This window comes from Myotis nattereri (assembly GCF_964212035.1).
Source record: "Myotis nattereri genome assembly, chromosome: 9".
Taxonomy (NCBI): Eukaryota; Metazoa; Chordata; class Mammalia; order Chiroptera; family Vespertilionidae; genus Myotis; species Myotis nattereri.
The window spans coordinates 3,196,127-3,210,934 of NC_138084.1; the positions used below are offsets into that span (position 1 = coordinate 3,196,127).

The 14,808-nt window shown below is 58.3% G+C and overlaps 1 protein-coding gene and 1 long non-coding RNA gene across 2 annotated transcripts; one reads left to right on the forward strand and one right to left on the reverse strand.

Moving 5' to 3' along the window:
• The first annotated feature begins 10,064 nt into the window (after positions 1–10,064).
• Positions 10,065–13,692, forward strand: LOC308525031 (uteroglobin-like). The gene is made up of 3 exons (XM_081099726.1): positions 10,065–10,301; positions 12,137–12,381; positions 12,601–13,692. The coding sequence occupies exons 1-3, from the start codon at positions 10,073–10,075 to the stop codon at positions 12,646–12,648; spliced, it is 522 nt and encodes a 173-aa protein (XP_080955852.1). The 5' UTR covers positions 10,065–10,072; the 3' UTR covers positions 12,649–13,692.
• On the reverse strand, positions 11,041–14,024 carry LOC308525032. Its single transcript, XR_013996442.1, has 3 exons — positions 13,266–14,024; positions 12,778–12,921; positions 11,041–12,289 (listed from the first exon to the last, which is right to left on the reverse strand). It is a non-coding gene; the product is annotated as an uncharacterized lncRNA (long non-coding RNA).
• Positions 14,025–14,808: the final 784 nt, after the last annotated feature.

The window sequence follows — 14,808 nt, forward strand, 5'->3', positions numbered from 1 at the left end:
AGCTCAGCCCTCACTGGTGTGCTCAGTGGATAGAGCGTCGGCCTGCAGACTGAAGGGTCCCAGGTTCGATTCCCATCAAGGGCATGTACAATGGTTGCGGGCACATCCCCAGTAGGGGGTGTGCAGGAGGCTGATTGATGTTTCTCTCTCATCGATGATGCTAACTCTCTATCCCTCTCCCTTCCTCTCTGTAAAAAAATCAATAAAATATATTTAAAATAAATAAATAAATAGAGCCCTAACTGGTTTGGCTCAGTGGCTAGAGCAGTGATGGCGAACCTTTTGAGCTCGGTGTGTCAGCATTTTGAAAAACCCTAACTTAACTCTGGTGCTGTGTCACATATAGAAATTTTTTGATATTTGCAACCATAGTAAAACAAAGATTTATATTTTTGATATTTATTTTATATATTTAAATGCCATTTAACAAAGAAAAATCAACAAAAAAAATGAGTTCGCGTGTCAGAGGTGTCATAGGTTCGCCATCACTGGGCTAGAGCGTTGGCCTGCGGACTGAAGGGTCCCAGGTTCAATTCCAGTCAAGGGCATGTACCTTGGTTGCGGGCACATCCCCAGTAGAGGGTGTGCAGGAGGCAGCTGATCGATGTTTCTCTCTCATCGATGTTTCTAACTCTCTATCCCTCTCCCTTTCTCTCTGTAAAAAATCAAAATATTTTTAAAAAATAAAATAAGATAAATGAAAATAAATAGAAAGATCAGGGTGATTTCTCCCCCTCTCTCCCCGCTACCCCCCACTCCCGTCCCCCTCCACCTGCACCCCTCCCCCTCCTGGGCCCACTGGCTCACTCAGAGCCCACATGCTTCCCCGGTGACCTCACCCGGACGCCTGGACGCTGGGGGCGGGGCGGGGGGGGGGGCAATCTCCCCGGCCATCTCCCTTCATCTTATCTCTGGCACAGATATCACACCCGGATGCCTCATGACTAAAAACTGCTGCTCTCCCCGCAGGCCTTCCCCACCCTGTCTGTTCCTTAGAAATTCCAGCTTGGTTTGTCAGCTGTGTCCTGAAGAGTCAGGACACAGGGTAGGGCGCCCCGCAGAACTGAGTCTCCCCAGCACGCACCCCGCCTTCCCACCCCAAGTCCTGGCCCAGCTCGATGCGCAGGAAACAGGAGGCCAGTGCCGGAGAGCATGGCGGTCTGCCTTTAGGAGGGAGCCCACGGGTGTGTCTGCCCTTAGGGGAGGGAGCCCACGGGTGTGTTTTCGGCCTGGACGGCCTCCTTGGGAAGGGGCTTCGTTCTATTCCAGAGAGAAGGTTCCGGCACTGCGCCTGGGGCTCAGACCCTAGAGGGGGGCAGTGGGGGGGTGGGGGGGAGGATGCTCCAGGCTCCTCCCCCGGTTAGGTCCCAGGGTGGGGCCTGGCACAGGCGCCCCCTGCCCCAGGCCACATGGCTGCCACTCCAGTAGACCCGGGCTCTGCGGGCTCCACCACAGACCACCCAGCTTCCTAGCCTGTCCTGGCGGCCAGGCTTCCCCTGGGGCCACTTGGGTGGCAGCTGGGCCAGAGCTCAAGTATGAAGGCAGCAGAATGAGGCGCCCCACCTCCCGCCTTGGCCTCTGCACCCCAGCGGCCCAGCCCCTCCTCCCAGGAACCCCACCCGCCCACCCAGGAGCCTGGCCTCCTGCGGCTTCCCCTCCACCCCAGGCCCTCGGCTGCCCCCCTCTGCCCCCCGCAGGCCAGGGCTCCCCGGTCCTCTGCGCTCCCAATCCCTCTCCCCAAATGCCTTTCTACCCTTAAGGAGTTTAAAGGGGGCGTACAGTTGCTCCCTCAGAGGGCTCCTGCGAGAATCCATCAGTGGATACGTGGAAAGTTCTGAGAACTGTGCCGGGCACGTGGTGAGTGTTGGCTGTTACTATTGTGTTATTTTGTGCCCAACCAAGGGGACCCTTCCTTTCTGAGCCCCGGCCACTCTTCGGGGTCACCAAATGGGCCTCTGTGGGGCCCGAAGGTTGTGTGACCGTCATGACCGTGTGGCCGGGTGCTCGGCCCGCAGGCCTGGCTGTTCTGTGCGGGCACGGCCCCTGGGCAGAGAGCTGCTCACCACGATGCCAACACAGAGGCGACCCCCACGCTCATAAGTTATGGTGACAAAGCACTTTCGCGTCCATTTCTACCTGTGGAGGAGGCAGAGCTGAAGTATTTACTCCCGTTTTCCAGACGGGCCCTGGGCACACAGAGGAGTGAGGACCTCCCCGCCCACCCCCACTACCCCGGACCCGCATGGCTCACGGGAGGGCGCCGTGGGCTTCGATGCCTGACTCCGGCCTCTGAGCTGGGTCACAGCCAGGTAGGCGCATCCCCTCCTCCCGCAGAGCAGCTCGGACACCAGAGGAACCAGAGCCAGCGCGATGGAAACCAGACGTCCTCCCGGGTCTCTGGACCAGCTCCCAGCAAAGGAAGAACCACCGACATGTGGCCCCGGGACCCGCCCGTGAGCTCAGCTCCTGGCAGAACCGAGTCCCCTGGGCCCAGGAAGGCTCCTCCCGGAGCTGGGGCCAGACCAGGGCTCCTTAACTCCGGGGTCAGAACAGGGAGCGTCAAGGCCATTAACCCTCTTGAAGCCTAACTACTCCGCCAGCCCGGGGATAAGCCCATTGTGCAGGCGGGAAAATCCAGGCTTGGAGACATGTGACCTCCCTCTGGGGCTCAGACCTACATCCAGGGCGCAGAGCTCGAACCAAGGATACAGTCCGGTAGTGGGGGCCCAGACCACCATTCCATTACCCAGAGGCCCAGCCCATGTGCCAGCCCTCCCTTCGGGGCCCAGACCTCCCTCCGGGGCTCAGGCCTACATCCGCATCCCAGACCTTCATGCCAGTTCCCAGAAGGCCATCCTAGGGCCAGTCCTTGAACCCCTATATCGTCCTTTATGTAGGTCCCTTCCTCCGCCCTCCCCCGTCGCAACCCTCCCCTGAGGCTGCCGAGAACCAGAAAGAACCAGAGAACCGAGAGGAAAGGAGAGAGAATAACTTAGGGTGACGTTTCTGCACCTGCGCGGAGCAGGTGAGGGCCTTGCGCTCTCGCCCTGGGCCCTGGCCTCACAGGTCGCGGAGGATCTCCACAGCCGCTGGCCTCACGGTTGTGGGTGGATCTCTGCAGCTGCGTCTGGTTTGCCCAAATGGGAACTCTGGGGAAGCTGCCCTGTGATCTGGAAGGGACATGCCGCCCCCTGCCCGCCCCCCCCCCGCCCCCGCCCCCCGCAGGCTCTGGGGGAAGGGAGAATTTTAAAGCGTAGGAATGGAAGGGCCTTGGGGAACTCATGGTGTGTGAGAGCCAGGCTTCCAGAGCCCCCACCACACCCCCAGGTTAGAACAGGACTCCCAGGCCGGGCGGGAAGTGAAGACCTCGGTTTGTGTCCCTGCTGAGCTGGTGGCCTGCTGCCCACTCCAGGTGCAGGCGGTAAGAGGATCTAAAAGCAATGACACGCCCTAACCGACTTGGCTCAGTGGATCGAAGGGTCCCGGATTCCATACTGGTTAAGGGTACATGTCCGGTTGCAGGCTCAGTTCCCAGTAGGGAGCATGTAGGAGGCAGCCAATCAATGATTCTCTCTCATCATTGATGCTTCTATCTCTCTCTCCCCTCCCTTCCTCTCTAAAATCAATAAAAAAATATATTTTTTAAAAAAAGCAATTTATAGGCCCGGACAGCGTGGCTCAGTGGTTGAGCATCAACCTATGAACTAGGAGGTCATGGTTCAATTCTGGGTCAGGACACCTGCCTGGGTTGTGGGCTCGATCCCCAGCATGGGGCATGCAGGAGGCAGCCGATCAATGATTCTCTCTCATCAGTGATGTTTCTCTCTCCCTCTCCCTCCTTCTCTGAAATCAGTTTTTTTTAAAAGCAATGATAGGACCCACTAGAAAGTATGCTTTATATCACCAGCAATTCCAAACAATGTCCATGATAAGATGCTGTTGCCGAACTCAAGGGGTTCGCAGCTTGGGTGCCCTGTTCAACAGCAAGGCGTGGTTGTCTGGTTGGAGTTAGGTAGTTCTATTAGCAAGTAGAGGAGACAGGACTCACATCTCCCGCAGGAAAGCTCATCAGCCGTGGCTCAGAGACACTGTTTGGTCAGTTACATGTTGATTTCCTCTTTGCAGTTGCCTCCCCTTCTGGCTGGGCTCCTGTCAAGCTCCTGTATACAGGTGTTGCCTCTGCAAAAAGATATGCTCTACACGCTTACATTTAGCAAGAGAGCCTTCAGGGAGAAGCCCGGACCTCGCGACTCTGCTCCAGCCTAACAATCCTGCTCCCTGGAAGATTCCCTACGTCCAGCTGTAAGCATCTGCGAGGGTCACCGTTGAGTTTCCATAATATAGGCATAAGCTGCAAATGAGCACGTTTATCGCTTCTTTTATTTTTTAATCTTTATCGTTTAAAGCATTACCTATGCCCCCTTTTTCCCTCCAGCCCACCTCCCCACCCCCTCCGCCCCAGGCCCTCACCACCCCACTGTCTGTGTCCATGGGCCATACACACTAGTATAGGCACACAAGGTCTTTGGTTAATTACCTCCCACCCTCCCACCTCCGCCTTCCCTCCGAGATTCCGCACTGTTCCCTGCTTCCATGTCTCTGGATCCACTCGGTTCACCAGTTTATTTTGTTCATTAGATTCCACTGATGAGTGTGGTCAGATGAGTGTGGTCATGAGATCCTTGTCTTTCTCTGACTGCAGGGCTTATCTTTTCATTGACCATGTGATCCGCACGGACATTATTTCTAAGGACTCTCCGTGGAGCAGTTCGCCTCTCACCGGCAGTGGCGTGGGCTTCAGGTTCAGCTCTTGTCTCCAGCTCCCAGGAGCCACACACCCCCGGTTCAGGCAGAAACGGAAAAGCAAAGGGCCAAAGCCCGGGGCGATAAAGACCGAAGAACCGAACACGAGTCGACTCACTTCGACTGTCACCCAGGAGCCCACAGAGAGTTTTCACGCGAGTTTAAAGTTTCAAATAGTAAAATAGTGTAAGGGGTAATATTTCTGTCTGGGAAGTGAAGGTTTTAGTTTGTACATGAAATATTTTTGCATTAAATATCTTTAAAGTTGAAATGTATTCTTTTTCAATTGTTGGTTGCTTTAGAACTAAAGAACAAATCACAAAAATAAATCATTGCCTTGGCGGTACAATTTAGTTGACTAAATTTTATACTTGGCAGGTATTTCGGTATCATTAAAAGATCACTTATAGGTGAGTTTTCACTGGGTAATCACTCACATACAATGTTAACATAAAATATCACCAAGGAGTCAAAATTCATTAGGTAAAGATACAAGCTACGGAATAAACAGTTGTGTGTTAATGTGTGAACATGTTGTGTGCTCCAATGTCAGGTGTCGTATTGGCATGATTTGCTGTATCTGCATGTGTAGGTGTGTATTTCAATGAAGGGAAATGACCTTGAATAAATACATGAAAATTGATCACTGTCTGCATTTCCATCCTGGCCTTTATTCTTCATTTCATTTCTCAGTTATTACCCAGATCATTTCCGTTTGTGGAGAGGGAGGCGCTAAAAAAGGCCTCTGGGCCCTGGCTCAGCTGGTTAGCTATCATCCCACCACACCCAGGTTCGGGCTGGGTCCCCGGTCAGGCACATACAGCAAATCAGGCTCCCTCTCCCTCTCTCCCTCTCTCCCTCTCTCTCTCTCTCTCTCTCTCTCTCCCTCTCCCCCCCCCCCCCCCATTCTCTCTTTCTAAAATAAATAGACAAATGTTGTAATGGTCCTTCCTCTTCAGGCCTCGGTGAGGTGGCAGAGTCCCCAGGTGGGTGTGACGAATCGGGGAGCAGACTGAGACGGGGTGCCCACAGGGGATGGTGTAGCCCATGGGTGAGGACCAAGGGCCAGGGGCTTCCCCGGCTCCTTTGGGCCTCAGACTAAGAGTCAGAAGGAGCCCCGATCACCTGCTCCCCCCTCCCAACCCCCACCCCCACCCCCCCCTGCATAGGACAACTGCAGCCCTGCAGAGCCGCTCGCTGGCCAGCGGCAGAGCTGGGCCCTGACCCACGTCCGCTGACCACGTCGGCTCGCATCCCCATCACAGCCCAGAGCAAGGCGTACAGCCCCCTGAGGCGCCGGGGCAGGGGGACCTGAGCAGTGGCCTGCCAGTCCATGGGGGGAACGGGGCGGGGTGTGGAGAGGCAGGCACAGGGCAGGACCGGGTGACTCCCGCTGCACAAAGATCCTGCAGAGACGGGCAGCACGTGGAGCCAGCTTCCTGGAAAAGGGCAGGGAGTGAGTCCTGTCATGTGCGGTCAACCCCAGGCCTCCTGCCAGACCCCAGTGCCAGGCTGGTTGCCCGCCTGCAGAGCAGGGCCTCCCCCGTCGCTGTCCCGCCCCTGGGAGGGAGCTCAGCCCAGCTGGTTCCGCAGGGCCGGGCTTCAGGAGGGCGCTCCCCTGCTCCCAGCCCCACTCCACCCTTCTGCCCCCCAAGTTTTAGCTCATCCATCAGCCCATCTGGGGAGCCAAGAAAGTGCTCAGATCCTCCGCAGGTTGACAAGGCGCACCCCGACCCTCCCTGAAACCCCGGAAACAGCCCAAGCCAGGTCACGTGTTCCTAGGATGGGGTGGTGATGGTTGCCATGGGAACAGATAGGCTTCGGCTTGGGAAAGTCATAGCGATGAGAGAGGCAGCGTGTCTAAACCCACCTCCCACGGAAGAAACCCCCAGGGCAGAGCAGGCGTGTAGGTCCGGGTGTGGTTTGTCTCGGCAGAAAACTAGAAGGACACAGGCAGGCCCCCCGGGTCAGGGACAGGTGGCTGAGATTACGCTGCCTCCGTAAAGGGACAGCCCGGAACGTGAAAAAGAGCAAGTGTGTTTCTAAGTGTCAGAGCGGGCAAGCCGCCCGAGGCGCGACAGGGAGCGGGAGAAGCAAGAGCCGTGTGGACAGGACCGATGCCACTGTGGGCTGCGGGCCGGTAGTTGGCACTCACCTGCCCACCTTCTCTGACCCGCTGTGCCCGGGAGGCGCCCGCTAAGGGCCTCTATAGAACAGCGGGTGGGCTGGAGAGAAGCAGGCACCTCCCCGCCCCTCCGGCCTGAGGCCACGGCTGCACGCGGGGGACGGGGTGAGGCCCCCTGCGTTCTGATGTTTCCGCCCCGTCATCGCAAACACGTCAAAACACACACGCTCACACCTAAGTATCAGCTGGGCTATACACTTTGGAAGAGGCTCGTATCAGTTTAATAACTCTGACACTAGGAAGAGATTGCACACTGGCTTCCCATGATCTAAACTTCATGGCGTCTCTAGACGACACACCCCAGCACAGCTGAGCTGAGCCGCAGTGAGCTGGCTGAAATAATGTTACTTGGACGAATTTTCATTCATTACAACTTTGAGGTTTTCTGTTTACATTTTGGAGCCGACAGGGACAGGACGAACGTGCAGGCCCTCCAGAAGCCATCAGGCATCTCGGCCGGAGACAAGATGCTGGGCCATCAGCAGTCGCGGGGCCTCTGGGAGGCCTGGGTCAAGGCCGGGGTCAGGCTCGGGGAGAACAAGGCTCTGCTCACGGCTGCTTCCCGAGCTGCACGGAGCCGGGCCCAGGGCGGAGGGAGGAGGCGCCCCGTTTGCCCCCTCAGCTGACCTAGGAGCCTGCGGCCAGCCCGTCCCCAGCTGCCCAGCCGGATGGGTAGGATCAGCATGGCCCACCCACGGCGTCTGACCTGTTTTCCGGGCCGTGCCGGGACTTGCCGCAGCCTGGCGCCCGCACAGGCTGCACCCCCACTTCCTGCTCCTGAGGACAGACAAGCCCTGCGCCAGGGGGAGTCTGCCCAAGTAACACCGCTGGCGGCGAAGGCGGGGCTGCTGCCCCCACGGCCCCCAGGCTCTGTGGGCCCCTGGCAGGCTCCAGGGCACCGAGAGCGTGGACCACCCACCTGCCCTCTGGTGCACATACACCAAAGGCCTGGGGGGGCTGGCAGGTCTTACAGCCCAAACCCAGGCAGGGCCCACCCAGACCCAGACCCAGCCAACGGGGCGCTGCTGGGGGGAGGTGCCAGCCCACAGTGGCTCCCTTCCCCCAGACCAGTTGGGTTGTCCTTGCACGGTGACCAGGCCACCGCCCACACACAGCCAGAGCCGTGGCTCCCCGTCTTTGCCACGTGCGAAGGCCGGCCTGAGGGGTCCCGCCTGGCGCTCACATGTGGGGGGTGAGGATTTGAGGAGCAGGTGTTAAGGCCTAAGCTGAGTGCCCTGAGCCTTGGCTAACTGTTAGGCCTCACTGCCCCACAAAGCAAGTCTCCCTGCAGCTCTAGGCAGGGAGACAAAGCCCCCACCACCACCACCACCAAGGAGGCCTCCCAAGGGCCGGGATGGGAGAGCACGTCCTGGGGCAGCTGCTGGGGGCTGTCAGGGTCCCGCCTGGAACTGGACAAATCCCCAGCCTCACACCCCCTCTAGGACGGGGTTCGCACGCACACAGCTGTCTTGGCCGTGCTAACTCCACTTCCCATAGAGCCCTCAGGCTCGTCCACGCTCTAGCAGGAGTCAGGCGCCTCTCTCTTTTGAAGTTTTCCTTGGAATCCATAGTGCAGTTTTACAGCCCGAATTCAAAGGGCCCAGAGTGCTCAGGGCCGCCTCCTCCCTCCCTGTCCCTCGCACTGTGTCCTGCAGCAGCCAGACCCGCCCCCTCCAGGCGTTCAAGCACCACAAGCAACCGCATCTCCTTCCTGCTCGCCTTCCGCTGCTCACTCTGTGCTGCCTGTTTCGTGTTTGTTTGTTTTTTGTTTTGTTTTTTTAATATATTTTATTGATTTTTTACAGAGAGGAAAGGAGAGAGATAGAGAGTTAGAAACATCGATGAGAGAGAAACATCGATCAGCTGTCTCCTGCACATCTCCTACTGGGGATATGCCCGCAACCCAGGTACATGCCCTTGACCGGAATCGAACCTGGGACCTTTCAGTCCGCAGGCCGACGCTCTACCCACTGAGCCAAACCGGTTTTGGCTGTTTGTTTGTTTTTAAGTATATTTTTATTAATTCCAGAGAGGAAGAGAGAGACAGAAACATCAATGATGAGCCCAGCTGGCGTGGCTCAGGGGTTGAGCGTGGACTTATGAACCAGGTCACAGTTCGATTCCGGTCAAGGGCACCTGCCCAGGTTGCAGGCTCCATCCCCAGGAGGGGTCGTGCAGGAGGCAGCTGATCAATGGTTCTCTCTCATCATGGATGTTTCCATTTCTCTCTCCCTTCCTCTCTGAAATCAATAAAAATGTATGTTTTTTAGAAAAGTGGGCTGTAGAAAGATCTCTCTGGTGATGGCTGAGGAGGCAAGCGAGGAGGTGGGCAGGCTGATTAAGAGGTGACGGACCAGGCTGGCGGGTGCTCTGGGCTGGGCATGGGAGAGGGAAGGAGCAGCCCCGGGACACAGAGATGGGAGAGAAGGGGCCACGGCCCAAGCCTGGCACCAGGGCAGGCGGGGCGGCGTGTCCATGCAGAACCAACGACGAAAGCGCAGGGAGGAAAGCAGGAAGGACCCAGGCGTGGGAACACAGCAGAGAAAACAGCTCAAGAAGGAAATGTCAAGAGGGTCAAGGCCACGAAGAGGTCAAGCGAGATAAGGCCCGAAGGTGCCCTGGATCCGGCCACCAGGAGGGCTGGCCTCCAGCGGTGTCGGTGGGAAGGGCCCAGGGGAGCGGGGGCGCTGCCGCCGGTGCCCTCCCTGAGCCTGCCCACCGCGCTGCCCACCACGCTGCCCGGCACGGCGGCCCTCGGGGCTGGAGGTCCAGCGCCGTCCTCGGAGGAGCAGGCGTCCCCAGGCCCAGTTCCCCCACTGCCGCCTGTGAGGCTCTGAGCCTCAGCATCACCTTGGGGTGATGGGTCCGGGGTCTGACCATTGCTTCTGCTGGCCGGACTGCCCTGTGCTCAGGTTCAAGGAGAGGCACAGGCGGCCAGACCCCCACCCCCTGTGACTCGGGTCCCCTTGCTGCCCCACCTGGGACGCTGGGCTCCCCACCACCACCTCGCCCCCCCGCCCCCCAACCAGGTGACTCATGTGTGAGCTACTTCAATGGGGACAGTAACCGTGCTGAGAAAAGAGAATGTTTACTTTTTCCACCGAGTCGCTGCCCAGATTAACAGCGTGGTCCCTGAGTGGAGCCCAAGCCCTGCCTCCCCCTGCGGAGGAGGACATAAGAGGGCACCTGCCGGACGGTCACCTCTCACATGAGATCACGGAGCAGCGACGACCGAGCCGCCCTCCAGCCTCCGCCGCCATGAAGCTGGCCGTCACCCTCGCCCTGGCCACCCTGGCTCTCTGTTGCCGCCCTGGTGAGTGCCCAGAGCCTGTCCCCAAGCCGGACAAGGGAACTCTCCCTGCCGCCCAGTGCTACCCGGGACAGGGGCATCTGTCTGCCCACTGCTGGGCTGCTGGGAGGGCTGGGGATGCTGCCGCCCAGCCAGGGAGCGGGGTCTGGCGACCGGCCTGTCTTGGGAACTTGGGAAGAGCCCTGAGGCTATGAGGAAACCCGAAAAGTATCTCATCTTCCACCTCCAACGCCCCCAGAATTCCATGGGAGAGGGATAACGCGCTCCCCAAAGCCCAGTCTTGGACAGACCCCAAGAGGCCTTGAGGCAGCCTCCAGGTTCGGGGTCTCCACCCAATTCTGGCAGCCAAGGCGGCTGGAAGGAGCTGCAGAGCCTCGAGTCTCCAAAAGAAACCCAAGCCAAAGCAAGATCTCCATTCTGGGCAGAAAGGAGTATTCTAGAAAGGGGTCTTCCCTTTAAGAAACTAGCAACCCAGAGAGGCGTTTTCTAAACATTTTCGTCCTCTGAAGAGAGGGTTAGGAGTCTCTGCGTAGTTGCAGATGATACTGATAGTAAAGGGGAGGGAGGGAGGGAGGGAGGGAGAGAGAGAGGAGAAAGGTGGTCACACCTCCCTCCAAGCCCCTTCATCTCAACTGGGAATTTGTTACCTGCTTTTTACTCTGTATCTGCCTTCCTACTCCTTTCAATACACACACACACACACACACACACATTTATGAACACGTTCCAGTGAATTCACTTTGCGAGTTTCACAATATCCACGGCAATAACCTTTATGACCCTGGAGGAGGGCAGGGGAGTTAGAAACCAAAACCAGAGGCAGTGGGACAGCTACAGTGTGTTTGTTCTTAAGGAGACATCACATCTAGGACTAGTGTGTACACTAGTGAGGGGGTCTCAGTGCTGTGGATGGAGGGGGCGCTCAGCCAGATAGGGCTGAAATAGGACTGTTGAGGGCTGGGTCTGGGTGCGTTTGCACGTCTGTGTGTGCACATCTAACAATGACAGCAGCAATATCCAACCTTTACTTAGCACTGAAGGGGTGCCCATCACTGCTCTACCCCTTCACATATTATCTCTTCATCCTTACAACGACCTTATGGGGTAGGGATGTTGTACCCATTTCACAGTTGAGAAAACTGAGCTACCGAATGATACGGTAACTTGCCTGATGACATAGTCAGTGGCAAAACAGGGATCCAAGTTCCGGAGAAGTTTGGTTTGAACTGGCCACTTTGGGTAAGGCCCTGGAGTCCAGGCAGAGAGACTTCAAGGACGAGGATCTGAGACTCCGTGGGAGATGGGGCCTGCAGGGAACAGGAAATGGTGACTCCCATGTTCCTGGGGGCAGGGACCTGAAAAGGGAGCACAGCCTGGGAGCACTCGGGGTGAAGGGGACACGGCGGGCGAGGCACAGACACACGAAGCGTGTCCATCTGTGGGTGAGCGTCCCCCAGGGCCCAGCGCTCACGGGGCCACCCCTGCTGGGCCAGGGACCAGTGGCTGAGACTGTCTCTAACCATTGACAAGAGACGTTGTCTCTGCTAGAAACATGTTACCAGAAACCCGCAATGGTCTCTTCCCAGCCCCCACACGGCATCGAAAATCAGGCCAGCAGCTCCTAAGATCAGTACTCTGTCTAGAGACCCAGGAGAAAGAGCAAGTGGCATTTTGCCCCCGCCCCGCCCCAGGAAGTGCAAGGAAGGCCCAGGCGAGCCGCAGAAAGCCGGCTGCCACCCAGAAAGTATGCCCACAGCACCCAAGAGCCAGCTGCTTGGAGCACCACCAATGCCCACGGCCAGGCCACTGATGAAAAGGCTGCTCTCTCTTGCGGACAGGCCCGGCCTTTGCCTCGCAGGCAGACCCAGCCAGGGGGCTGCCCTCTTGGGAAAGTGTTGCTGATTCCGCAGAGAGCTGCTTGGATTTCATCGTGAAAACCTTCTTCGTGAGCCTGCTGTCCAGTCACGAGGTCTCGGTGGAACTTTTCAGCCCTGATGCAGACATGAGAGATGCGGCGATGAAGATGAAGGGGCTGGTGGACACCCTCCCCCAGCAGGACAGGGACAGCATCAGGAGGGCCATGGTACGCGCTTCCCTGCTGGGTGGTGGGTTCCCCAAGTCCCTCCGCTGCGTGTTTTGGACCCTTAGCCTCCGGGAAATCATCAAAGCCCTTAGGGGCCCACCTCCTCCCACGGCCAGGGAACCTCCGAGCTGACAATGAAATCTCTGTGTCTCATCATCTTGGTCTACCGTCCAGGTTCATGCACTCTTATACGATGCGCTGTTTGTTTCTTTGTTTTAGGACAAAATAATAAAAAAGCCCACGGTGTGCTTAGGATTTAGAAGCTGAAGCTCTCCAACCGCTGGGTCTCCGGCTGCTCCCCGGCGCCGCCTTTGCGCCCTCCCACCAGCGGGGCCTGGCTCCCTCCCATAAAAAAGCACCAGCATCTCCCCTCTGTGTCCCGGCCTTTTCATTTACCTACGAGCGTGAGAAAGTCCGCCTGCTCTGAGGGGTAGGGTTAGCCAGAGCAACATCCAGGCAGCAGACACGCAAATACAGGGAGCCCTTCCGGCGGGGCGGGCCGCCACCTGGAAACGTACCAGGACGCTGCTCGGACTTGACCTTCAGGAAAAGGGGCGGCCGAATAGGGTGGCAGCTAACCTCAGGCTGAACCTCCAACCCCCACCACCTAGTGGTGAAATTAACTGTCCTGTTTCCCAAGGTCCCTTTGGGTGTCTGCTCTTGGGTGGGAAAAATGCGTAAGGTGATCATGCGATCAAACACGCCTACAAGCAAAGACGGGCGAAATTTCCAGAGAGTCCTGCTTCCGAACGAGAAATGGTGGACGTTTAGACAGAGCCCTGGGGACTGCCAGGACCGGGTGGGCCTGCGTCAATCCCTTCACGCCGCGGAGAAGGAGCAGATTCCGGTCAAACGAGACAAAGGCCGGAGGGGAATGGACTTGCCTCGATGGGGGGCCAGGGTCCTGGGAGTGACTCTGAGGCGTGACAGACCCATTTTCTTTCCTCGTTTTGTATTTGGTCATGAAATTAGTTGTCTGCCTATTGTCGAAAGGGGGTAGAAACAGAAAAAACAAACGGTTTATTTTCTAGACCCTTTATCTGTCCCATTAGGACCGCCTACGTCCAGGCTTCACCTGCAGGGGCCTAGCAGGCAAACTGTGCTTCGAGTTAGCCCTGCTCATGCCCTCTCTGCCCAGGAGACCTGGGGAAGGGCTGGGGGTGGGGGGGGGTGTCACCGCCAGGCTGCCTCGCTGGGCAGCGCCTGGCTCTCACCCCAGGGCCCCTCCGACCTGCTCCCCTTCCCTGAGCCCCTGTCCTGTCCAACTTTCCTGCAAAAAAAGAGAATCAGACACGTCTCTTCTCTTGTGGCACAAGAGTCTTCAGGAGTGAAATTAATCCCTAGGTATCGACTGACACTTTTTGTTGATGTTGCTAATCCTCACCTGAGGATATTTCCCATTGATTTTTAGAGAGAGTGGAAGGGAGGGGAGAGACAGAGACACATCCATTGGTTGCTTCCCCCACACACCGGCCTTCAGCTCCCAGCCTCCCTCCCTCCGCCACTCCCTCCGCCAGGTCCCGGCCCGCCCCCCATTTCACCCCACCCCCCTCTGCACACGCCACGCAGCATCAGCTGCTCCGAATGTGTTGATCGCTTTTTAAACCGCCCTGGAGCCAAATATGCAAAGAATAGAGCTCTTCATAAAGAAATAAAACCCCACACACCCCACCCCCACCCCCCCACCCCGCACCCCCACCCCCGTCCCTGGGCGGTGGATCCCGGCGGCGCCGCACCCTCCGCAGCCGGGAAAGGGCCGCTGCCGGCCACGAGGGGGCGCTGTCGGCCAGGCTGTCCGCGTGCGGACGTGAGCAGCGGGCGGCCCCGGGCTCGGTCCCTGCACGTCCCCGCGGCTCGCTCTGCGGGAAGATGATGCAACGCAGCCCCTTTCCAGGGATCGCGTCTCCGGACACCGTCGCTTCCAGCGCCTTTCCGGGCTGTTGTTAAAAACCCGAACTCTGAGGACGGGCAGGCGGCCACACGCAGCTGCGGCCCGTGGCGCCCTGCGGGGACGGCAGCCCTTTCGGAACCGGTAACCGGTAACCGGTCCCGGCCCATCGCAGGCGCGTCCAAGGGCAAGGCCCACGGAGCCTGGGCCTGGGATGCCCGGCAGGCGGCGAGGACCGCGGTGTGGGCGGAGCAGGACTGACCTGTCCCGGCTTCAGCGTCGGAAGCAGAAGCCACAGCCTAAGGTTCACTCTGTCGGTTGCTGACTCGCTGCAGGCGCTTCTGCAAGTTCTCAGCTGGGGAACCCTCACCCACCCAGCCTCCAGCCCCTGCCCTTCAGGGCGTGGGGTCCCCAGTGCGGGGTCTCCGGCGCCTATGCATGCAGTGACCCGGGCGCCAGCGCCCTCCCGCCCGCACACTACACACCGGCGTGCACCCCCATAAGGCCGCGCCCAGGGCATTCCAGAGCAGGTCAGGGGG